This window comes from Perissodus microlepis, chromosome 1 (genome assembly GCF_051167445.1).
Source record: "Perissodus microlepis isolate ML-2025 ecotype Zambia chromosome 1, ASM5116744v1, whole genome shotgun sequence".
Taxonomy (NCBI): domain Eukaryota; kingdom Metazoa; phylum Chordata; class Actinopteri; order Cichliformes; family Cichlidae; genus Perissodus; species Perissodus microlepis.
In genome coordinates this window covers 29,986,574-30,012,075 of record NC_140461.1, presented here as the reverse complement: position 1 = coordinate 30,012,075, position 25,502 = coordinate 29,986,574, and the positions used below count along the sequence as shown (strand labels likewise).

Sequence of the window (25,502 nt, the reverse complement as noted above, 5' to 3'; positions counted from 1 at the left end):
TTGAATATTTTCAAAGTAAAGCTCCTGTAACCCTGGAATGTTATTGTTTTTATATTGTCTAACATTTGTATAAACGTGTTTTTATGAACATATTTAATAATTATTTCATTGTTTTTATTTGTTTTTGTAGTAGTTATTATTAGTCAGGTTATTACTAGAGGTCTTCACAACTGTTTTTAAGTCTTGCCTTTCTTGATAAATAAAGTTTAAAGGCATGGCTCTGAACTGAAGAGTCATATTTGAGTTAAGTTCAGTTTGCACAAAAAAACAATTTTTACATTAATTTATAAGAAAAAAATGTAGTTCACATCCATCTGAAATTATAATAATATACTATTTTTTTTATTTTTTTTATTTATTTTTTGTCCTATATGCTGTGATTCCATCGCAGAAAGCACTGAGAGCACTGTGGTTTTAGATATTGGCGTATTTTATTTTATTTTAATGACATAATTCACGTTTGCACGTATAAAACATATTCTGTCTGCTATAATATTGATAAATATCCCTGTAATTTTTAAATAAGCCTCTCTTTAAATTATTGGCCGCAGTAACACGTGATTTTCCCTTCAGCGGCCTGCTCTTTGATGTGGAGCACGTGAACGGAACGAGGCCCTCGAGCACTGTCATTAGCTGGGCACACGTTCACTAAATTATGACTAATTAGCTGTTAGCACGCCTCATAAATATGACCTTTTATTGCAGCCAGCGGTCGTTGTTGTGACATTTCTTTTAGGCTGTCTGTCCACATCATGGCGTTTTCTCTGGTGAGTTGAAACGGCATTAAATGGGTGAAATAAGTCAGTTTTGCGCCACGTCTAACGTTATTATTTGACCGTATGTCCGCCTCATTTGGCCCATTAGTTCCTCCCCGGAACAAAACAAACAAACAAAAATTCACTTTGCAGCATGGTGCACAAGCTTGACCTTTAGCTTTTAGCATGAGTGCTGGGTTAATTGTGTCCCTCTCACGGCCTCCTTCTGCAGAGAAACGAAGCCCGCAGGCCTGAGAGCCCGGACACCGATTCTCCGGCACTGTCCACCTGCAGCAACGCAGACATCTTCCGCAGGATGAACACTATGCTGGGCAACGCTCTGGATTTCACCGGTGTGTGCACCACACCCAACACCAAGGGAAAACCAAACCTGATGTCCGGTAAACCCTCACTCCTCACTCACTCTGCAAGAGTTAAACTTGGGTGGGCTTGAGTGCAAAGGCGAAAAACAATTAGTATCCGACACTACTGCAGCCTAAACTTATTTAAAACGAGGCTGTAGCCATGAGGGTTTAAAACGTTTTAGAAATGCTCAAATAGCTAAATATTTAGCTAATATCCGCGCAAATCTGTAGTACTTTTATTAAGGTCTAATAGTCAAACTGCATTTTCTGCTAACTTTATTTGCCTACACATCAAGTGCTCATTGTGGTCACTTGCAGTCAGGGAAACGTGAAGGCCTTGATTTGGGCCCCAGATGGTATCAACAGCTGTTTTCACTGTTTGATAAAAATGTTTTAATCTTGATGACTATAATTTCCGAAATGGGTTTCCTTTCCAGTGTTTTCATCTTAAATGCAGTTTTTGACCAGGAAACGGCCTGAGATGATATTTATAACAGAAAGCAGGAAATCCTTGTGCAAATGCTAGAAAAGGAAGTGTTTTAGCTATTCAACAGAATTATTTTTCAGTAAACCTAAAGATTGGGCTATATTAGTAATATAGGTACTGTAGTATTGAGGGATATTACATAAGCAATACTGTAACAATTTGAGTCCCAAAGTGCTTGAATCTCTTTGGAAATTCCCAGTATTTCTCAGTTGTGTGAATTTTGATGCTTTTAGTTTCGTGTACAGTGAAGTGTGAGAAAGCAGGTCACATGACCTCTGCCCTCAGTGGTAGCTTCTCCTGCTGCTGTGGTTTGCATTTTCCTTAAAACCACAAAATCATGAAGGAACATGCATGCAGTGTGCAAAACAAATGTGGTGCTCTGTAAGATGAGAGCCTGCGTTGCCTATAATGGAAATCCCCCTTCGACTTTTTAAAGCTCTTGAACCTCCTTCACCTTGTCTTTTTATTCAGGTGCCAGCAGCTGATTCATACTGCATTGCTGGTCTGCAGCACTGCAGTAGTTCTAAGTGGGTTTTTTTATTTTTTTTAAACCACAGGGGTGGTATTTGCCAAGATTTTGGCTCAGGACAGTGCTGGAGTCCTTTCTTTCAGTTAGTTTGCTTAAAGCATGTCTGCTCTTGTGACTTCTGGTCTTGTTTTTAGATGACAATACAATCCTTAGTTTGACATGAGCAGAGCATAAATGTTGCATAGCAAAGGTAAGCTGAGTCTTGATGCACAATGAGCTGAAGTTCTTCTTTGGTCTCTGTCCCATCTACTCCAGCTTAGTCTTGCTGAATCAGGGGTGTAACTGGCAGCTGGAAGCTTTCCAGGCCTGGGAAGGGAGGAGCTGGTGGTGCAAATCACTGTCATCAACATCTGATCAGTCAGCTGCTTCAGCTACAGCGAGACACTCCTTGCCCATTTGTTCAGTGTTGGTGTGCTAAAATAAATTCACAAGCCAGTCTGAAACTGAAATGCCCTGAGCATCCTCAAGTCTACAATACTTTAGTTGAAGTCTGCTGAGTCATTTGCTACCATGCTGCCTCCCGCCATGCTTCTGTAGCTCTGCCCCTCTCTCCCCCCCCTCCCTCCTGCCTCTGTCAGCTCGCTCGGGGAAACAAGGCTAGACACAGTAAGCAGCAGTAACGGCAGCAGCTGTCTTCACACTGACTCGGAGACGTGCTGTGCCTACCAGAGGGGAGTACTTCTATCAACAAGCCAATAGCTCCAACAGGAATTTTTCATTAGTTGTTAGGCAAGGAAGCGGGGAGGTGGGGGAAGCTGATGTCATTAGCAGGGGTGTGCGAGTGCATCAGCAGCCATGTCACATGCTGCTAGGTGGGTCAGTGATGCGGACGGAGATGCATGGCAGTTGCACCGGGCACAGAGGCAGCAGGTTAGCTCCGCCGTCAGCCAGGGTAGGGGAGATGTGTTTATTGAGGGAGTTTATTGTGGTTTCTTTACCAGAAGGGGTTTTGACAAGTCTTGCTTTGATCTTTTCTGTATAATGATGCCGATGGGAGGCTGAAAAACGTTCTTTGTGGCTGTCTAACACTTATCTCCTTTCGCTCTTCCTTAATCTGTGAACTGGATTTTGACACAGAGTCGGACCTGGCTGCAGTGGGCAGCAGGAGGATGCTTTTCCCAAACTGCGATGCCATGCCTGGCTCTCAGGAGATGTCGTTATCCAGGGACCCGTCGGGTGTCACAGACCTGGGCCTGGGTCTTCAGTCTCTCCGTCTGTCTGGCTGGGACAAACCTTGGAGCAGCCAGGAGGCAGATACACACACCTCCCCATCTCACGTTCAAACCAGCTCACCCTCCAGTAAGTGCCAGACCTTGAACTGTGTGTTATAGGATTCTGTGTTTTTTGGGGATACCAGTTTCCCTAAGTTTTTTCTGGCTCTTACTTTTAAAGAGAAAAGTGGAATGGATATAGTAAGATTGTTTTTATTGTGTAGATCTTGTTAATATTAAAATAAGATGGTTGGTTAACAGCAGTCGGTGTGGGAACAGCCTTTAGCGTCACTACGGAGGATGATGTGGCAGTTTTGCTTTACTGCATCCCTAGCAAACACACGAACAGCCAGTGAAGCTACTTTTCTTTCTCAAACTCTCATGTTGCCTGAGAGTCAAGTTAAATATTTGTTACCTGTTGATCAAACTTGAGTCAGGGATGTCAGTCAGAAAACTACAGTAACCCCACATATTCAGCCCAAGTCAAAGCTGATTGACAGATGTACGCCAAGTATATGTACATTTTGACATTTTTTCAGACATATCTTGTTTAAGACTGTTTTGCCATTTTGGCAGCACTGATAAGGATGGCCCATTTGTCCTGACCCATTTTTAGCACTATAGTTTTGCTGCATGTCCACACCAACCCAGTGTAACTTCATTTAAAGCTTTCCAAACTGGGCCTGCAACAAAGTGTGACAAAGCTTTGAATGCGGCCTACAGCTGAATAATCCCCTTCAGAGCCTCATGTTGACTTGCAGGCCATGCCGTACATGCCTGTCACTGTTGCCAGCTGACTCACTTGGGCATCAAGAGCAAGCGACTTGTTAATGCTTAAGGAATTGTTGCTTGGCGTTTACTGGATTTGTTAGAAACGCTGGCTTTCAATTGATTTGACTTATAAAAAGGCATCTAGCATCTGAGGGGAGAAAGTGTTTCATCAGCATTCTGGTTAGAAAATAAAACCAACTAAATGACTCAACAACTTGCGCTTTAAGTCTCTGTTGGCAGCTAGCTTGCACATCTGGTATGTTGACCAAGAATATTTTTGGAAACCTCAGTTCACATGGCTACCTTTTAGTTCTGATCAATGTCTGTCTGTAGATTCAGCACAAAACTCAATTTAAGATGCCCTTGAAGATGCACCTTTTTAAACTCGAGTTTGCTGTGTCGCTTCATTCCTGACAAATCAATGCAGCTCTTTGGGCACAAATCCCATTTTCTTCAGTTTACTTGAAAAGCTGAAATGGCAAACAAGCTATCGAGTAACCTTACATGGCTACTGACACAGATCGCGCTCTTTTTATACTAATTGTAATTGTTTTTCAGTGTTGGGTCTACTGAACAGTCCCTTCAGTGGCCTCCTTGGAAAGCCCCCAGGCTACCTGCCCCCTGATTCCATGAGCATGACGGCTGACTTTCTGGAGAAGTTTCCCGGTGTTGCTCGCATGGCAAACCGTCTAGACTCGTGCTCCTTTTTGGACTCTCGCTCCAGCAGTCCTGAAGACTCGGAGACCAGTGGATTCAGCTCTGGCTCGGATCACCTGTGTGACATGTTGGTAAGGCAGATTACTTTTATTCTCCAGCTTTGTGTTGGATTGGTGGAAGGTGAATATCTCAAACCCCAATCAACCCATTTACTGTAGCATCCAAATCTACAAGGTGTGGCTGAAAAGATGGGCTTAGAGTGTGATTTGTGTGCATGAACTTCACTTTCATTACTCTGCAAGGGTCTTGCACTTAAAGGTATGATAAAGTAATTTAAGGTTATTTAAAGGGGGGAAAAAAAATTGTTGTTCTAAGAAATGTACATTAATGTGTAATTACATCTTCCAACAGTTAATGCGTTCTCATAAATCTAAAATTAATCTATTAGAAATGCACAAGATTAGACAGTTTGGGAAGCCACCATGTTGCCCTGCCATATTGTATACAGTGGCTGAGAGAGATCGCCATTTAAACTATAACCTCTTCACCTCAAAGCTCATTACCTGAACTGAAGTCTGCTCTAACACACAAACATGCTTATTTAGTCCCAATATTGTCACGGTTGTCAACTATCTGGGTTATGTGTAATAGTCTACTGTCCCAGCCAAATGGCAGCAGCTGGTTATAAGCTAACATTATGCCAGCTAATGTTAGGCTTTTGTGTCCTAAAGTTTCACTAATACTGGGAAAAAGCAGTGTTTACAACCAAAACTGATATCTTCAGCTCATCTCAATATTGTCATTGGACAGAAGTGAGCTTTACTGACTCACCAACTCGTATTGGACGCCTTTCAAAGTTTTACAGCCACTTCCAGAGTAAATGGACACTCGGCATATTGACAGCTGATGAACAGTGACTGATGGCCAACAACACTACAGATGAATAGTGGCCAGAGCTGTTTGTCCTCCAGCAGCCACTGTAGATAAGATTATGAACTTAAATCTAGAGGGGCACTAAATCGAATTTGGTCGTCTGCAGTATACTGATATCTAGCAGTGAGATTTTACACTTTTAAAGATTCTTACTTCCTCAACTAACAGTCTACCCTAACCTTCCTTCGGCCTGCTTTTTAACTTTGAGGATTTAAAGGGTTTGACATTCTATTGGGGACACAGCAATCATCAGCTTTGTTGTTCAAGCTTCCATCACAGGGTATTTTCAGTATTAACTTTCTGGCTTCTTTTTCTTGTAAAACATCAGAAATGAGTTTTGGAGATGGATGTCAGAAATTGATCAGTTATATTAAGGAGGGCAAAGTGGAGCTTCATGCTGTAGGGTTTTTATTTTTTGTGCCACATTGGCATTTATTAACTTTGAGTTTTGGCAGCAGACAGTGTGGAGTGAAAGTTTCTGATTATCAAGTCAGATACTGCACCCAGTCTAAACCCTTCAGTGAATTTCAGTCAGTTTAATTTTCCTTTGACTTTTTATTTTAATACACAGAATGGAGGAAAATATGTGGCCACGTTACACTAACGCATATCTTCTTCTCCAGTCCACTTTGCGGATTTCCCCTCCCCTGCCTTATCTCACGTCAAACGTGCAGAAGGACCTGCTGCGACTGGGCTCTCGCCTGGACCCTCAGGACACTAGCTCTCCTCTGACCCCTCCATCCAGTGCCAGCCCTTCCTCCTTGGCTATTTCCCGTCGCTGGCGTGCTGGCTCTTCATGGCCGGGTGCAGATGTACTTGATCAGCCAGAGGATGCTTTCAGCATTGAGAGGGAGGCCCGCCTGCATAGACAGGCTGCAGGTAGCCACTACTCATTAATCATGAAACTGTTCAAGCATGACCAATCCACAAACCTTGTCTGTCTTGTTTTCAACTCAGCTGTGAATGAGGCGACATTCACCTGGAGTGGACAGCTGCCTCCCCGTAACAATAAAGATCCTCTTTACTCCTGCAAGGTCTTTCTTGGTGGTGTACCCTGGGACATCACAGAAGGTAACTGTGGCTGTGAACGGTCTTTATTTTCAAACACGTTCTTCTGATATTATGGGGGGAAGGTTGTTTGGTTTTTGTTTTAAAGATTTGAAAAGATTGTCTATTGAAATGCCAGATACAGACATGCTTAAATCTGTTTCTGTGGATGCACAGACTCTTTTATTCCCTTTGGGTTTTTCAGGTTTGGCCCTACTTTAATGTTTCAACACGTGTGGCCCTGATGGTTCTGAACAGTTCACCAACAGTGTAACAGTCAGCCATAGTGTGTTTTACTTGGTACATGCAACCTTTTTATTGTAGCTTTACAGAATTGATTAATGCTGACTGGTTTAGTTTGCTAACCAGTATCTTGGCAACAGCTGCAGATGTGTGGCTATAAATGGCAGCCACTGAAAACTAGAGCTTGGGACTAATGGCAGTGTGAAATAAACATGCATTCTTGGATATCCATCCAGTTTTAAAAATGACTATACTTAAACCCTTATTTACTGTAGTCTTTTTGGCAGATATTACAGGCATTGGTTAAAACCTCACTATCTTGGTACATCCCACTGTCACACATTGAAGGTGTGCATTGTTATTCCACCCTCACAAACTGATGCTTTATTTCAGCTGGCCTGATCAACACCTTCAGTGGTTATGGTCCTCTGACTGTGGAGTGGCCGGGTAAGGATGGAAAGCACCCTCGCTGTCCTCCCAAAGGTAATGTCGCCAAAGGTAACAAAGAGCTGGTAGGCTATTTTTTTTCCTTCTGGTTTTAAGGTGCCACTGTGGTGAGCATGTAGTAAGGTGGTGAGTAACTGATGGTGATTCTGGGCATTACTGGAGCTTAAAACATGGTGTGTTAGAAGCAGGGGTGGGCTAATGCTCTCAGTAACACTTTGCTAATTAGTTTGTATAAATGAGTTTTGTGGACTTCCAGTGGTGACATACCCCCACAGGCCATAAAGTTGTAAGCTGGTTTTATGACAGTTTTTCTAAGTTATTTTTTTTCTCAAATTTTCTTAAATCTACATTTCATATGGACCTGGGCTAAAATTGGTCAGCATTTCGTCACTGATTTATTAGTCTAATTATACATTACGTCACACTCCCAACTTTTTCGGTTGGACTTGGAACTTAGTGTTTCATTTCTGCAGTTACAGCATTAAAAGCATTAAACCTGGCTCAGTGTCAAGTACTTGGCACCTTTCAAAGCTTTCAGCAAATCGGCTACAGACAAGTTGTAATCTGTCAGGACCTTCTGGAAATTGTATAAAATGCTATCAAGTTTTACTGTAGTTGCTGTGTTACTCAGTCTAGGGGTTGTTGTAGTTCAAGAGGCAACATGCACTGTAGCACCAATGGTATCGGTCTGCCCTGCAGAATGATGCAGCAAGTAAGCCTCTTTAAAGTGTTTTGGTGTTTGTCTGTAGGGTACGTTTACCTGGTGTTTGAGAACGAGAAGTCTGTCCGGGCTTTGCTCCACGCCTGCTCCCAGGACCCGTTTCACCCTGAGGACAACAGAGAGTACTACTTCAAGATGTCCAGCCGCAGAATGCGATGCAAGGATGTAGGTGGAAACGAAGCATGCAAGGCATTATTTACTCACTGCATTTACAATTTATGAAATGCTGAATAATCAAATAGCTGTCATATTGTACTCAAGTATGTTTAAGAAATATAGGTATAGTTTGAATTCTGTCTGTGATGCAACTCAATCCAAGAAATGGATTGTCCAGGATTAGATTCTGTAGAATCTGATTTCACACACCTTGTTTGTCAGATTTCAACAATGACTAATTCAAGTGAGATCTCCAGCACACACATCGATATAGATGGAAACCTGCAGAAGCTTTCTACAGGTTTCCATCTATGGATTCTTTGGTCAGACCTTCTTGTTGAGCACACTTATTATGAGACAGTTGGCTTTTGTTTAGTGAGCGATCCTAGTGAAGGACGGGAAGCGAGGATGTCTGTCCTGAATGCTCTGGCTCTTGGCTGCTACAGGTGCAGGTGATACCCTGGGTGATCTCTGACAGCAACTACGTGCGTTGCCCTGCTCAACGTCTGGACCCGAGTAAGACGGTGTTTGTTGGCGCGCTGCACGGCATGCTGAATGCTGAAGCGCTGGCCAGCATCATGAACGATCTCTTTGGAGGAGTCATGTATGCTGGCATTGACACGGACAAGCACAAGTACCCAATAGGTGAGACTGCTAGTCTCGAATTGTCAGTCAGCATCTACTGCAGTTCAGTTCTTGGTGTGTAGGTGTGGTTTGACCTTTAAGAGCTGCTTTGAGTGACATTGTTTGTCTTCTGTACAGGCTCTGGACGTGTCACTTTCAATAATCAGCGCAGTTACCTGAAGGCTGTGTGCGCAGCATTTGTGGAGATTAAAACACCCAAGTTTACAAAGAAGGTAAAGACATGTTTACTGCATGTGGTCTCTACAGCAGCAGAGAAGTCTTTCAACAGCTTTATGCTGCTTTTGGTAAAGTGTCAATTTTCAAAACTTGTCTGCTATAAATTGCGCATCGTTTCCCCTTCAGGTTCAGATTGATCCCTACCTGGAAGACTCCATGTGTCAAGTTTGCCTTCGCCAACCTGGACCTTTCTTCTGCAGAGACCAGGTCAGTGGAATCTCCTACTTTTTTTTTTTTTTTTTTTTTTTTTTTTTTTTTGTGAGCATGGCTGGGTCAAGCTTTCTGTCCAGTAGACCTCATGTCTTATACTGAACCAGAATAGTAAAATTTGGTAATTAAATCATGATCCTTTAAGCTTGTTTGTATATGAGAGGACACAGAAAAGGGAAATTAAGCAGCTTGAGTCTTAACTGTAGTTCAATCTCATCTTCTGTGAGAACAGTTGTACTTACAGTTCTCTATTGAAATATGGGAGTGATGTTGTTATAGAAGTTTAGAACTTGTCTTGTTTAATTCAAGTTTAAGTTACAATATTGTTAGACTTGTTTTAAATCAGATGTGCCTCTATAATGACCTGTCTCACTCTTAGGCCTGCTTCAAGTACTACTGCCGCTCCTGCTGGCATTGGCAGCACTCAATGGACATCTTAAGCAACCACCGGCCCCTCATGCGCAACCAGAAGAACAGAGACTCCAGCTAGAGGAGACGGATTCAGAGTCCCTGAAGGGCCAGAGGAGGTGCCCGTCTGCACGGGGCAAGGCTGCCCGCCAAGGAGAGCACGTGTGCCAGACCTCCGGTACAAGGATACCATGGCACACCACCAGGCACTGGGGATATCACTATAGAAAATGTTCACTTTTGCACTTGCTACATTTTTGCTGTTCACAGTGGCACTATGCACAGTGACCTTGTTGGGAAAGACAAGGGGCCCTTCACTCTTATGCATTTTCCCAGACTTGTGGCCAGATGGAAAGATGGGAGTCAGCCTAAGGTTAAGAAGTGGATGAAAACACCATTTCTTTAAATTTTTTTTTTTTTTTTTTTTTTGGTTTACATGTGTTGCATAGTGAAGAGCAATCACGCAAGTCTCATTGCCGTTCATTGGCAAACGCCATACAGTGCCTTTAAATTTTTATTTCCCCCCCTCCCCCTACCCCCAGTTGGCATCAGTTTTTTCCTGTGCAAGCCAACTGGTGTTTCTTACTTTTGGGAGTTGAATGTTGGGCTTCATTTAACCAGTCGCATTTCAGACATTTTTACGCAGTTTTTTACTAATTTGTACACAAACGGTTTTAAGTCATGACATGAAAATTCTGAACAATTATACCCAGTGGCTGTTTATGGGAAAACCCTTTTATTTTTTTTTTCCTGGCTTTTTTTTTTTCTTTTTAATTTGCCCTCCCAAATTTCAACTGAATGGGCACAAATTGTTGGATGTACTACTTCAACTTTGTTGGTCCAGTTATATTAAATGTAACGGTAGTACTGGATAACTCAACTGGTAATCCATTTTCTTTTTTCCAAGCAACTGATGGATCTTGATGAAAAGTACAGTGAGCAAATCATTTGTACATAGTTTGATTTCTGTTTTTGCACTTTTTAATTTGCACGTGTGGAGAGGTGGCAGTGGTTTTTAATCACTTTTTGTACATCGGCAGGGGGACATGCCTATGTTAGAACAGCTGCTTGTTTCCTGTTGAATGTAAGAACTTCCACTTAGCTGATGATAAATTATCTATCCCAGAGCTTGAGTAGACCAGTACATGATTCAATGCTTTCTTATCCCATTTTGCCTTCCTGTTCCAGTTGGACATAAATGCATAATAAGCTGTGTGCCAAAGACGAAGTGTCTTTTCTTTATCCATTAGGTTTGTCATGCTGAGCTTGTTGTCCCTTAGCCCAGCTGCTTTTTAGAGTTTTGAAAGTCTACCTCATTGTGGTCTGCCAAGTTTGCTGCTACTTAACAGTTGTGGAGTATGTTCAGATTGGGCACAATAAAGGTGTTTAAGCATTACTAGCCATGTCTGGACTCCTAATTGTTTGTGCTGTCATTTCTTTGAAATCTCGGTCAACAGCCTCTGCAGGTCGCTGCTAAACTGATTTAATTAAAGAGGTGATCACACCTGCAAGAGATGGTAAACTGTGAGCCCAGGAAACGTGATGGTAACTGGGTAGTGGAATGTCACTGAGCTATATGGTTTGTGGTGAAAGGAACCAATGGCAAATTACAAGGTTTGACATGTTTAGAAGACGCCCCCTGTCACAAAGCAGTGTTTTACATTTGTAGTCAAAATTAAAGCTGAAATTGACACGCGCACAGCTTCTATACCAGCCCAACTAAACCATCCAAACGCTTGGGGATGGTGTGAAATGGGACATCACAGGCCCCTCCAAGGTTGATAAACGTTAATAACTTGTCAAACCTTCCCTACAAGTTGCTTCTAACCTGACACTAATTTCGTGCTTAAAATCTAAATTGGCAGTTTTATGCAAGAGAAATACAGTTAGTATCCAGAGCATGGTTAGTACTGTTGCTGCACAGCAAGAAGGTCCTAAGTTCAATTCCACCATCAGGGTGGGGTCTTTCTGTGTGGAGTTTGTGTAGGTACTCTGGCTTCCTCCCACAGTTCAGACATGCAATTATTGGGGTTAGGTTAACTGATCAACCTAAATTGGCCATAGGTGTGAATGTGAGTACAATGGTCTCACTGTGTCAGCCCTGTGACAGACGGGCGACCTGTCCAGGGTGTACCCTGCCTCTCGCCCTTTGACAGCTGGGCTAGGCTCCAGCGCCCCCCCGTGACCCTGAAAAGGATAAGTGGAAGCAGATGGATGGCTGCTGGTCATTAGTACAAGGCTAAGCTAGGGGCTGGTTTCCTGATGCAGGCAGGCTTCAAACACCAGCCATGAATGCTTTTTTTTTTTTTTTCTTCTCCTTTAAAACCTTGGCATTGCATCTGCAGTACAGATCACTTTAACCCTTGTGTTGTCCTTGGGTCATTTTTGTCCTCTAAAGAAATCTTTTGCTATCAGAAATGTGTTTTCTTTTTTTTTGTTCATCAAATGGTCTGAAAATAAGTTATTCATTAATATGCTATGCATGATTGGAATAAGTTTTATTCCATTTTATAACACCTGTGGTCCTCGTGGACAAAAATGACCCCAAAGTACAAAGTGTTGCAAAGGGCCATATTTTCACACCAAACTGCTTTCAAACATCTTTGATCTTGGATCACTGATGTGTGGGGTCAAGCACTGGTCATAACAACCACAACAACAACAGGCAGCACAATGAGGAGAAAGGTGCTCTATATTCAATGAAATTTTATTTATACAGCGCCAAATCACAACAGTCGCATCAAGGTGCTTCATATTGTAAGGTAGACCCTATAATAATACATAGAAAGTATGCTCACAAGCCTCCATTGCACTAGAGATTTGCATACTTTGATCAGCATACTTTTTTTTTACCATGTTGTGCAAAGCAATGACCAGTAGGACAAAGCATATATTGTCCTCTAGTATAATGAGGAGGGAGAATCAATGTTCAGGAAGATCCAGGGCTAGAAGATATAGAAAATATTGTCAATATTTAGAGCACATGTTACCCTTTCTCTGAAAAAGCACATCACCCACCTGCAGAAGTGGAAGAAGGCTATGAAGTGAAGAAAAGTGATGAAGAATCTGAAATATGTTCAAGTAGGTTCTCAGGCATCCAGGACATGGCAGTCTGAGGAGCTTGGAAAGAAAGTGACTGGGCTTCTTGAAGTTTCTTGAATTTTCAGAATGGACTACACATCTTTCAATTATGATGAAGACAAAGAATCAAACAGGAAAGAGGAGTCAGCTGAGACAGAGGAATATTTGCAGTAATGTGAGGAAACATTGATCTGGTCTTCTATCCTCCCCAATGACAGACGATGCATGACTCTCTCATGTGCCACAGAGAAAGACAATCTACCACGGTCCAAGCACATACGCCAGGTCCCATACCCCTTCAGTGGCTTTTCTGCTCGAGTACTGAAAGCATTATACACCATGTATTCTGCTTGTATTCTGCTTTTTAACGTTCAGAGACCAAGTTGGGGTTCAGTAACTTGCCCAAGGACACCTTGGTAAGAACTCCAGACTAGAGCACACAGAGATTGAACCAACAACCATCCAATTAGCAGATGACCTGCTCTGCAGCCAACTCAATGACAAACAAGGAGGGACGACGAGAGAGGAAGAAAAATGGACCGAATGCAGCTGTAGGCATATGTGGGTATGTTGATTCTTACTGCCGTGCATCCAGTAAAGTCGCTACGGCCAGTTTATGACATCCTGAGTCTGGTAGAGAAGTTTTAAAGGTGACACAAGATTAATCATAGAATCGCAAAAAGGATATAATTTCTTGATAAAGACACAATAGATGATCATCGTTCATGACACAAACGTGCTGCCATTTGAGGTGTATGGAACAAGTGGGTGTTTCTCCTGCTGTTGATGTAAGATCCTGGTACTGATGTGACTGTATGAGCACCAAGTCCCCTTCAGAGGACTCTGTCCCCTCCAACAGAACATCCCAAGTAAACCAGGGAACTATGAGATAAAAACATGGGCAGTATGTGATGCCAGGTCCAGCTGTTCATGGAACATGCTAGAGTACAATGGCAAACTATCTGGCCTGCAGTCAGGACACGCGAATTGTCCCTAACATTGCAGGTTTCCAAAAGAAAACAATCACCTGTAACAACTTGTTTGTTGGCCTGCAACTGCAGAAAAGAAAGCTGTCCATGATGGGACCAGTGCAGAGGAATAAACTTGAGCTTCCTCCTGCACTTGTGTCAAATATGGACACACCTTTGTCCTCATGAAAGTTTGCCTTCACTCAGACCCATGCCCTGGTGTCCTACCATGCCAAAATATAGAAAACTGTCAGGTAATGAGTTGGAATAAAGATGAATAAAACCTTGAAACACAGAGATGGATGATATTTCATACTTATGGCTTTATAAACAGTCAAAGCAAACGGGGTCATTTTTGAGCCCAGAGAACAACAGATGTGATTATTTGCTGCCAGTAAAAAACTTGAAGTAGTTTAAAAACAGCTTTCTAAATGAACTTTGACATAAACCCGTCTGTGATAATCTGTTAAAGCAACCGACTCTGGTTGTGAAACGATAATCACAATAACTGATGATTTAATTTATTTTTTACCCGAAAACAAAGAAAAAAATTCATTTTTATGAGGTTTTTATCAGACTTAAATTTGAAATGGAATAAAAAAAAAAAATTGTGTCAAAATGTTTGAATTAAGTTTTAATTAAAAGTGGGGGGAAAATCCACTTCATATTAATTAAGTATCAATCAAACCAGATGGGGACATTTTTGACCCCTGAGGACCACAGGTGTGATTATGTGCTGCCATTTAAAATTTATAAACGCTTCAAAAAAAACCAAAAACTTTCTCACTAAAGTTCAACATACAGGACTCTGTAGTTATTCAGATAGTCAAAATTATCTAAACAATTAAATATTTTATTTTCTTGTTTTATTTCCACTTGAAAACACAGTGAACTTTATGTAAACAAGGTCTGGTGGCCCTAAAATGTTGGGTAAATTTTGTGTTAATGTGTTGGTCTTAAGTAAAACTAAGGTGTAACACTGAATTGATTGACAATTTATACTTTAAAAAACACTCAAATGAAGTGGGGACATTTTTGACCCCTGAGGACCACAGGTGTATGGAAATCGGGAGGACATTATGAGGGTTAAATACACCAACTACTTTGTGTGACTCGACTCAGCCCAGTGCAATTACATTACCAGAAGCACTAGACATTAGGAGCACCTGATTCTGTTAATACCACTGCCCAACTATTGAAGCAGAATAGTGTTGTGAGTACTTGAAATTCACTTAAAAGTACCATGGCCATACTGTGGATTCCCATGATGCAATGAGCCTCTTCTCATTTACCACTACTACCTATCCAAAGCGCTTCTATTGACTTTCTCAGTAAGGGCAGTTTGGCTGATGAGAACGTGCACTCCTTAATGTTCATGTATGTTTTAGGAAAGATCCAGAAAGCTTTAAATTGAACATTTTTAACAACTGTCTTTATTCAGAGGCCATCAAACATGATTTTAAAGTCCTCGTGGCGTCTTGAAGTTCATCCCGATGGATGGCTGAGTGACTTGAAGATTGGAAAGGCCACCAAAGTCCTACAAGAAGAAGAAAGTTTTAGTGATTTAAACAACCAAGTTAAAAGCTGTGACATGACAGTTCAGCTAGCAATGACACCTCAGACTAAATAAAAACTAATGATAAACAAGTGACTTTGTTGCCCAGACTATTTCTCATTTTTACCCCGACTGGATTACAGGTGGATGCAGCCATTGTGATGCCAGTCAGTGTTTAGCAAAAGTCCAACTATGAAGCCTCTAGATGAACATTTCAATCATGTTAGTGTTTTCCACAGGATGTAACATGTCCAGGACATTTTTCTGAGTCCATAAACTCAGAAAAATGTTTACAGAAGTCGCAGAAAAAGGAGAAGACATGCCAGTGTTTTCTGTTCTATATTTATCTTTTCTCTGCTTATTAATGTATTGGATTCTTAATTTTGCTCACCCTGCTCTAACCACACACCACAGCCTAAATTGGACGCATGACGTATAAATATGGGCGTGCTTTAACTCTGCAAAGACTCAGTCAGTTAAAAATGTAAAAAAAAATGTAAATGTCAGTTAAAAAACAGGTGATTGCTCCACCCTTTTAATGCACTCATTTAATGTGTGTAGAACTACTTCCTTCCCACCCCCACTAAACACACTGGTACTTAAATGGCCATTATTGATAAATTACACCTGGCAATTTCTTTGCAATGTGCCCATTATGTTCTCTATCAAAATATTAAGTGTTACTAACGGAAATCATATGTCAGGGTTCTGCTGCAAATTCAGAAGGACTTTCAATTATGTGGCAACCAAATAAATCAGCAAATAACATCTGAGACTCACCAACATCTTGAGCATTTCTTTTGTGTCTGGATCCACCTCAATGATCTCCTGGTCCAGAGCAGAAATCTACAGGATGAGAGACACAAATGAGCCACCTGAACTGTCCTTTCACCTCCATGTTTACTCCAGCAACAGCTGGAGAGAAATGCTCAGTGACAACAAAGATGCTTAAGGAAACCCGTGGACACTCGAGCGGCAGCTCAACGTAGCCCGACACAAGGTGTGCAACCTAAGGCACGGGGAGCACTACAGTCAGCCGTCACAGGTAGGACAGAAGACAGTGAACTGACCTCTGGGACGTAGTTGTCCCTCCTCTCTCTCTCCTCCTCCTGCAGCTTGATTGAGATTCCTCTGACTGGACCGCGCTGGATACGCTTCATCAGGTGTGTCACATACCTGAGACACAAGTGAGCACAAACACACAATTAGAAACCTACAGCAGATTAGTACACATTTTTTCTGACTGTAAGCAGTTCACATTTCTACGTACTCCAAACCTCCAGCAGCAAAATACAAATGTTTCTAAGTTTAACTTTGTTTTTTTAGAAGTTTTATGATTTAACTTTTGTTCAACATGTCTGAAGTTTTAGTTGATTCAGACCAAACACAGAAAATATTCAAAACAGCAATGGTGGAGTTTAAATGAGTGGCTACTGTGCACCAGCTCTCAGGTTCATAACAGAAGCACATCACACACACAGAATCTAACAATCCGAGAAAAATGACTTTAGCTAAAAACAAACACTTCACATGACTCGTCTTCCAAGCTCATCAAGTCGTTTAACCTGCAGAAACGTGGTGTGAAACTCATACCAGCTGAGTCTTTTTTTTTTTTTTTTTAATGAACCAACTAACCAAAACCCCCCCAAAACAACCTCCCCCCGAATCACATTAGGCTGACAGGCAGGCTACACCATGGACAGGTCAGCAGTCTGTCAGGGCTCATTCCCACTCACATGCACACTTAACTACATTTTGAGTGTGAGAGGAAGCGGGAGTACCTGGAGAGAACATGCGAACTGCCTACTGGCAGACTTGAACCTGACCTTCTCGCTGTAAAGCAAATGCACTGTCCCCAACCCGAATCACATTTAAACTTTATTGCCACTCTGGTTCTTCACCGGCTTCATTCAAGAGATCACAAAGAAGATATATCCGCGCTAAATCATGTGAGTGTCACCTTTTTCTCAAAGAAAAATGAGAAAACCCAAAAAGCAACCCCCCCAAATTAAAAGAATTTTTTTTTTAAAATAGTAGATGCCACTCGTATAAAACACAACATATCAATCTCATTCAATATCAAAAAACAAACACGCACAAATGAAGACAAAGACTGAATTCAAGACATGGCTGACTACGGCTGACATGACTAGCCGTAGGAAATCAGAGGGAGGAATTCTCAGAGGTTCTGACTTGGGGTGCACCATCTCTGCACCCCAAACATGCAACAGCTGATTGGAAAACTTCATTTTTTTACGCCAACAGCTCCACATGTGCTGCTTTGCGGTCCTTCAAAATCCTTACTTTACGTCACTGGAAACTGATTACATAAGCATTTGCCTAATGCTGATTGGTTGACAAGGGGCACAGATTCGGGAAGTTTGTTTTCACCATGAAAAACAACTTCAGAGATACAGCATGAAAAGCATAGACAGTGTACATTTTTCACTGTTTTTAAACAATCTGCTTCACTTCAGCTCTTTGTTTGTTCCAACTTCACTCTTCTCCATGGCCAATGGGCCAACAGTAGACAAGCAAGAGTGGCCCACAGACCGGTTATACCACATACTTTGTACACTGCCTCCATCTGACAACAAAGCTCACTGCAGGTAGATGGGCCATCCCTGGACTGCCAGCGAACTGCAAACACCCTACCCCTGCTGTCAGACTGAGGTCGGATAAAGTTCAACATAAATTAACCACTAGTTTTAGTTTTTTTACATCCGTTTTGAGCCACTTTAGGACAAAGGAACCACACCAAGGGGAAAACCAAGCCAGATTTTGATTTAAAGCTACACTTGGAAAAAATTACTACCATCTACAAGTCAGCTAGCTAAACGCTTGGCCCCACCAGACCTCAAATACATCTATGTGGGCTGCTCTGACATTCTCCTGTGTGGTGTGCTCGGACAGGGACAGAGGTTCATAAATAATGTTTGATCTCTCAGGATAGTGAAGCTATGCTGAAGAAATAACAGCATGTTGTAGCTGAAATCCTCTGCCTTAAATCTGTGCTGAACAAATCATGATCTGAGGCTAAAGCAGGAGTGCACACAGCTGAAACTCCACTCACCCTGCAATCTTGTTACGCAGAGGTTTGCTAGGGATGATGGCGATCTCCTCGCACACCCTCTTGTTGGTGTGGAAGTCATTGCCCAGTCGTGTGTAGTACTTCTCGATGATCACCCTGGCGGCCTTCTTGACCGTCTTGGTCCTGACTCGACCCTGGAGGAGGAGGAGGCACACAGACTTAGATTTCGTGTGTATGGATTGCTGAAGAAGGAATTTCAAATATCTTCACTGATTCCCCCAAAAAACACGGTCTGCAGTTTAAAAACTTTGGCATAAGAGAAAAGGTATGACAGCTTTTAGTGGCAAAGTGTGTCACATGTTAAAATTACGTAGTGACAGATCATATGACGGAATGTCAAGTGAGTTTAAACGTCTATAAAGCACATTTAACGACTTATTTAACAGACGAAACTTATATATTTAGACATTAATGGCCAATAAACGTTAAAACATATTTTGAGTACATTGAACACAAACTCATCACCATCCTCAAGTCACCGAGCAGCTAGTCCCCGTGCAAAACATTGCCACGGTAAAGACGGCTAAACGGAAGTCAAGTTGTCCTTATGAACAAACTTTCCTCCAACAACTAACGGACATTAACTCGGTATGATAAGCATACAAACACGAGGGGAGCCAAACTGTTGCCGACTGCCCGTAAAGGTGCACCGCGAAACTGCGGCTTGGTGCCCGGTTACTTCGGGAGCAGTCAGTCTGTGTTTACATGGTTAACGCCACCAAAGTGCGTCGAAAACCCCCTTTTATAAATCTTCGTGTCGCCTGTGTGCAGACTGACGGTAGTAGCCGCTCGGTGACGGGACAGCCAGTGAGGATTGTGAAGGATTGTGGAGGACGACTAGATGAAACGCTCTCCGTGGACCCACCATGTTGACGCGGACCGGTGGAAAAGGGTTAACGCACGCTCACACCGGAAGTTTATAGTTTAGAGGCTGCGCTGCTACAGCGTAGCGAGCAGTGTCGCCGCCTGGCGGTGGGAGGAGAAAACATCACGTTATTGTGAACTATTTTTTTGTTATGCACATAAATCAAGATTTGGGTTTCTATCTCAAAATTTCAATTTAATAAATCAACATTAGAATTAGGATTAGTGTCAGGGTCACGGTTAGTGTTGAGCTGAGCCTTAAAAACTCGAAATGCTGAGAAAATAATTCCAACTGATGCAAAAGAAAATTAAATTAAATCAACATTTTGAGATTTGAACCAAATTTTGTAATTTTGTCTTACAGATGACAAGTTGCTTTAACAGCACAAACATTCGTTCATATGCATACATTACTTTGCAGCAATAAAAAAAATTGAGAAATAACCAGTTACATTTTTTTTTAAATTACAGTCACCATTTCATGTTTTTAACTAATTAGACTGATACAGTAAATTAAAACCTGGAGTGCACTGCTCAGAGGTTTAACATTTTGCTACAAAATGAAATTTTTTGTTTATTTTCAAATATTTTCTGTGCAAAGCAGCCCCAAGGGACTAAGACTGTCTCAGTCCAAGATGAAATTAGATTTTTGAGCATGAAATATATTTTAATATATTTTTAATTTGCTAAGTGACAGTTTTCAAGCTGCCTAGCAACAAAATATAAATCTTAGGAGTAAAGGGATTTATAAAAAACATTTAAAAAAGAAATGTGACCTGTCTTTATTAAAACCATTTCACAACTTACATGATAATGTAGCTGCTGAAGTGGCATTTAAAACTACGTGCAATACCTTATTGTGACAGATGTAAAAAGGAAACTTTTGTCAAAATACCTCCAGCACCAGTTTGTTTTGAAATGGTCCGTTTACATTGGCCGGCCATAATGGTGTTAAAAACCCTTAAAGAGCAAAATCTGAGTTTGTTATGAAATTCCAATTCTAATTAAAAACCTGCAGATTGACCTTTCCACATCTTAATTCAAGTGAGCTCATTTGTGTATTTTCTTTCCTCAGCTATTTGATGGTAAAAGCTTTACTTTTATGAGCCACATTCTTGTTTTGGCTGCTGTGACACAAATGTCTATTTTTATCAACCCATCCAACTTATTTGCAAGACTAATATTAGACATTTGCCAGTCTATAGGTATCAGCATTAATATCAACCAATACAATTAAGAAAAAGATGGGAGAAACACCCTTCAACCTTGTAGGAGGTGGTGTTGCACTGTTTGTCCACCAGAGGGCAGTATAAAACTTCCACATGAGGAAAAAAATATTGGCTGATATCTCTAAAATATTGGTCTCCTCTATCAGTCAAACTCTAAAACAAAGTAAAACTTGTCTTCAAACAGCTGCCCTGATAGAAAACTTCAGAGATCCCTATGCAGACACTGAGCTGAAAACAGCATTTCTGGTTTTTGAATATGAAGGTCCAAATCTGCTGGGTTTATAAGTCACACACATTAAAAAATTGATCAAAGTCAAAACATTTCCTGAAGCAGACTTTACAAAAATCACGTCACAAGAGACATGCCCACAAGGTGGAGAGATCTTTTATTTTACATAAAAAAGGGTGCAAATTGGAGTTTTCCCTTTAGGTGTGGAGGGAATAAAAAGTGATTTTTATAAGGTTCATGTGTGACACATTGTATTATATGAATCCAAAGAGAAAAACAAAAAAAACAAAACACAAAATAAAACATAGGCATCTCAGATAAAAAGGACCTTTACCTTTCTGCAAATCAAAAATATGAAACCATAAAAAGAAATGTGGGTCCTTCATTCTTGAAGCCCTTGACTAACTCATTCAAATACATTTTTGAAGTGACATTCATATTTCAGCACAATAATATTTATTTACAGTTTTAAGATTCCTCTTAATCATAGGCTCTAAAAAATAAAAAAAAACAATGCCGAGGGAGGAGGATAAACTCTGGAGCTGTACAATTTGATTTTCCACAGTCAGGGGAAAAAAAAAAAAAAACAGAAAAAGGAAAAAATGATCAGAGAATACGATTTTATATGGATTCCAACAGAAAACAGACTACAATTGTGAACTCTGTACAATTTACAGTTCAAATAATCATCACAATATTGTAGCAAATGTCACCTCTCCCTCAAAAAAAAAAAAAAAAAAAAAAAAAAAATTACAGTAAATCCAACACAGTAAGTCTACAGTACAGCAACGAGGAAAAAGTGCCAGAGAACCCAAAGAGACCGAAGCCGTTCATTCACACTTCACACCGTCCTCTGCTTTGACTAAGTTACACACATCCAAAGTCTGACTGAAGTGAACTGTGTAAGAAATAATGGCCGCTGAAAAGGAATGAAGACATGAAAATGTTTGATGTATTTTACATGAGGCCTGGAAGCCAAAACTGACTCACTGACCCAACAGTATACGAGCCCTACAGGTGAGGAAATTCGCTGGAGACTGAGAGAGAGAAAGATCGTCTCCAGGTAAGCCATGCAGATACAAGTCACGCAGAGCACTCCTATACCACTCTGCATGAGGCCAACAGTAAGAAAAGCGGATACATCAGAGTAACATATCGAGCATTTCAGCCGGGAGCTGAAGAGCTGGACAACCCGCAAGCTTTAACGGAAGAAGAAAATGTCGCAAAGATGATCAGTCACAACATCCGACTCGGGAATAATAAACCTGGTGTCCAGTTTCTCTCCAGTGACATTGTGAATGAAAGAAACCAACAGGAACGACTCGTGAAACACTTTCACTGCAACGCTTTGCTGCGCTGAGCCACGTTTGCTCGAGGATTCTTCCCAAAAATGACAGCGGACCCCTTCAAGGACACAAGGTGGAATGCAATCATCCAAAGACAGAAAAAACTAAAATAATAAAACATTCAACTTCATATTTTCCTGGCACAGGTAAAAGGCATGGGCTAGTAGTAGTCTCAGGAAATGGCACTCAGGGAAATCCATGGGGGGGAAAGACTGAAGGCTACAGTCTGGATATCCATATCAGAATACTTTGAGTTTTTTCCTCAGGCAGCTGGAATGAAATGGCCGAGCCGTGTTTGTCTGGGAAAAATAAACTTTAAGAGGCATTAAGACATATCAGAGACATGAATACCTGTCATTCGGATAGCCTGGTTTTCCCACCGTTCCCCTCAAATCCTATGTGTGGAATTACTATGGTAACGCCCGAGAAAAGAAAAGGGGTAAAAAAAAGAAAAGAAGAAAAGGTCCCGTAGATTTTCAAATTCAAGTACTTTCAATAACACAATAACTTAGACCCCAGAGTAACCAACATGTCAGGGGTTAAAAAAAATAATAAACTGGAAGCTATACAGTGTAAATACATATAACAAGCAGGTTTACATACTGATTCATTGAGAAAAATCTGCAACATCTACAACATCATATTTCTAAAGATGATGGAGACAAACCTGAAACTCCACTCATCTTGGTCTTGGATGAATGAGAGTGTGTGTGTGTGTGTGTGTGTGTGTGTGTGTGTGTGTGTGTGTGCGCGCGCGCATGTGTGGACAGAGGGAAATTGAGTGAATGGAAGCTGTCATGGCACACACACAAACAAAAAAAGTGGGTGGGGCAAAAAACAGAAGAGTGTGTGTGTGTGTGTGTGTGTGTGTGTATTCCCTGCACCCTATAGGGAAGGCCTAGCACACGAGGCAGCTACAATTAAAGTAATAAGCACATTTAAAGTACAGTATTAAGAAGGCAGGGTCTCGTCAGGGAAAGCCGGGGTCAACAAATGTAGTGCAGTCATGGTCTCAAGCTTTTTTGTTTGTTTGTTTAACCTCTTTCCCCATAAAACCATGGCTATTTGGAATGAAAAAAAAAATTGCATTCAACAAATTCACATTAGCATAAGATGTAAAATTTAAAAGAAAAAGAACACACATATGGTAATTCATTCTGTTAGGAGGATAGGCAAGGTGACGTACTGAGGATTTTGTTTCAAGGCAGTCCTCCGTGACACTAAATAAAGAGTGAGAATGGTACAGACACGTTCACTTCTCCGCCCTCTCTTTTCTCCTCTCCCGGTGCTGACAAGGAGAAGGGGGTTCAGCAGTCGTCCAAACGTCACACACCACTTTGCAGCACGTGGGGTCTTCACACTGGTACGCACAAGGGTAACTGGGGGACGGGGGACATCTGGAACACCGTTACACATCATTACACCAAAACGTTCCATTTGGCATCACTTTCTTGGGAATACATCTTCAGTGTGTCAACAAAGGGGAAGTCGTTAACTGCTCTCACACTAGCTGGGAACAGTCTGGTACTCTTTATTACACAGGATACCCAAAAGGGGAGGGGATGGGGAAAAGAAGGAAAAAAAAAAAAAAAGACACTGAAATCTCACATTAACTATGCCGCCAACGTGTCATCCAAGTGGTGATGTGACTGCGGTCGGTTGGTCGGTCAGTAGGTTGGTCGGGGGGTTAAGGCATTGGACAGAAGCGTTTCAGAGGCTGTGATTCTCCAAAAGTGCCTCACATCACTTTTTCCTCATGTTATTCCAAAGCATCCCCCAATGTCTACAAGATCAACAACATTTAAGACCCTCCCACCTAGTTTTGGTCACCTTTTTTTTCCTTCTTCTTCTTTTTTTTTTTAAAAACATTGGTCTCAGCTCCCCAACTGCAATTTCATTCCCGTGCACGTGACAGATTATATAAATGCTTTAAAGTCATTTATTTTACTGTCCATACATTCAGTGCGTATGTTTAAGAATTAGTAGGAAAAACTGGTGGAAACCAAGAGATAAATAGCATAAATAGCATTTGTTTTCCCACCCCCCTGCATCTACAAGTGTCATGTTGCTGCTCAGCGAAGGGTAGGAGCAAAAACTGCAGGAGAGTCCAAAGAGACTGTAGTGTGTTTTGACAGCAGCGAGGTTAAGGGGAGCGCTTTAACCAAGCAGCATGAGCAGAGAACACTGTACACGAGGTGTCTGTTTTCTGATGTCTCAGGCCCCGGTCCCAGTGCCAGTGTTGACCTCTTTGGAGGACGGGGGGGAAAAGAAAACAACAACAACAACAAAAAATATAACGTGCAGAGGCCAAATGGCAGACTGATGCTCTTTGTGCCTGTATGTGACGATAGGCGGTTACACTCTTGGCTCTTCTTGTGTTACATTCAGTTCCTACATCAGGAATCATCATAAAGGGCTTTGTGTCATAATGAGTTTGCAAACTGAGGGCAGGATGCATTTAGGAGATTAGAAGGGAACTGAAGTTGATGATTTTATGAGTCAAGCAGGAATCGTAGTGAAGCAAGTTTCCACAGGAGGTGCCATCTCTTCCTCTTCAGGAGAAAAAAGAGAAAAAAAAATACTGATGTTGGGAGTCTTGGGGGAGGAAGGAAAAAAGATTATCCTCTGCAAAATTCCATCAGAAAGGTTTTTTCCCATTTGGCCGACTGACCTGCAACACAACCCGGCACAGCTTGACAGAGGGGTGGAGGGCGAAGAAGAAAAAGGACAAAAAAAAAAAAAAATCCCACAAGAAGACACAAGCATCTTGTACATCTCAGCAAACCGTTTTTAAACTTGTCCAAAAAACGGAGAACAATTCAATCAAGATCTCTCAGATGACTCCCTTTTCTATTCTGAACGGGACCTTACTGATTTCTAATAAAATCACAATCGACTGAGCCGAACAGCTGGAACGTTTCAGGCTGGTGCTGCGTGATCATTTTTGCCGTGGCGTGTTCTTCTTCCGTTTCCGCTTGAAGAAACAGCAACACCTGCAGAAAGACGTGGACGTTAAATGAGCGCGTGGATGAGAGAAGCGTCAGATGAAGCACGAGAAAGAACAAACACAGCAGTGTGTTAAATATCACAGGAGCCTCATCTGAGTCTTATTTCTTTGTCTTTTAAATCAGAACAGTAAGAACTCAGTAACACCTTAACATGGACACGATGGATGTGTTCCCATCCACCAAGCGTTTGCGTATTCACCTCCCACCATTTTAACAGACAAATGGCAGAGGAACAAAAACTACAAACTGACTCTGAAGGCAATACTTCTCCTAGGTAAAATCTTTAAAAATAAATTAAAAAGGAAGCAGTGAACACAAAAGTCACAGGAC

At 41.5% G+C, this 25,502-nt stretch overlaps 2 protein-coding genes and 1 pseudogene across 15 annotated transcripts in view; 1 reads left to right on the top strand and 2 right to left on the bottom strand.

The window, feature by feature from the left end:
• The first annotated feature begins 639 nt into the window (after window positions 1–639).
• On the top strand, window positions 640–11,197 carry LOC146394055 (cytoplasmic polyadenylation element-binding protein 1-like). Of its 5 annotated transcripts, none has more exons than XM_084943288.1 (12): window positions 640–767; window positions 988–1,108; window positions 3,214–3,435; window positions 4,677–4,906; window positions 6,332–6,587; window positions 6,666–6,779; window positions 7,392–7,496; window positions 8,195–8,331; window positions 8,769–8,967; window positions 9,085–9,179; window positions 9,310–9,390; window positions 9,773–11,197. In XM_084943288.1, exons 1-12 carry the CDS (start codon window positions 753–755, stop codon window positions 9,881–9,883), a joined length of 1,686 nt encoding a protein of 561 aa, XP_084799414.1. In that variant the 5' UTR covers window positions 640–752; the 3' UTR covers window positions 9,884–11,197. The 5 variants fall into 5 exon arrangements, with proteins under 5 accessions (XP_084799414.1, XP_084799328.1, XP_084799244.1 ...); XM_084943202.1 differs by having other exon boundaries at window positions 988–1,156; window positions 7,392–7,481; XM_084943118.1 differs by having other exon boundaries at window positions 988–1,156.
• A 4,063-nt stretch (window positions 11,198–15,260) lies between these two features.
• On the bottom strand, window positions 15,261–23,580 carry LOC146394054 (small ribosomal subunit protein eS17-like; annotated as a pseudogene). Its single transcript, XR_014799899.1, has 6 exons — window positions 23,536–23,580; window positions 19,362–19,399; window positions 18,479–18,630; window positions 16,476–16,581; window positions 16,186–16,251; window positions 15,261–15,387 (listed from the first exon to the last, which is right to left on the bottom strand). The product of XR_014799899.1 is annotated as a small ribosomal subunit protein eS17-like (transcript).
• The window catches only part of csnk1g1 (casein kinase 1, gamma 1), a 38,226-nt gene continuing 33,682 nt past the window's right edge, over window positions 20,959–25,502 (bottom strand). For all 9 annotated transcript variants that reach the window (XM_084943579.1, XM_084943914.1, XM_084943665.1 and 6 more), the window contains one exon: window positions 20,959–25,157. In XM_084943579.1, coding sequence (XP_084799705.1) covers window positions 25,103–25,157 — 55 coding nt within the window. In that variant the 3' untranslated portion in view covers window positions 20,959–25,102. The remainder of the gene's footprint in view (window positions 25,158–25,502) is intronic.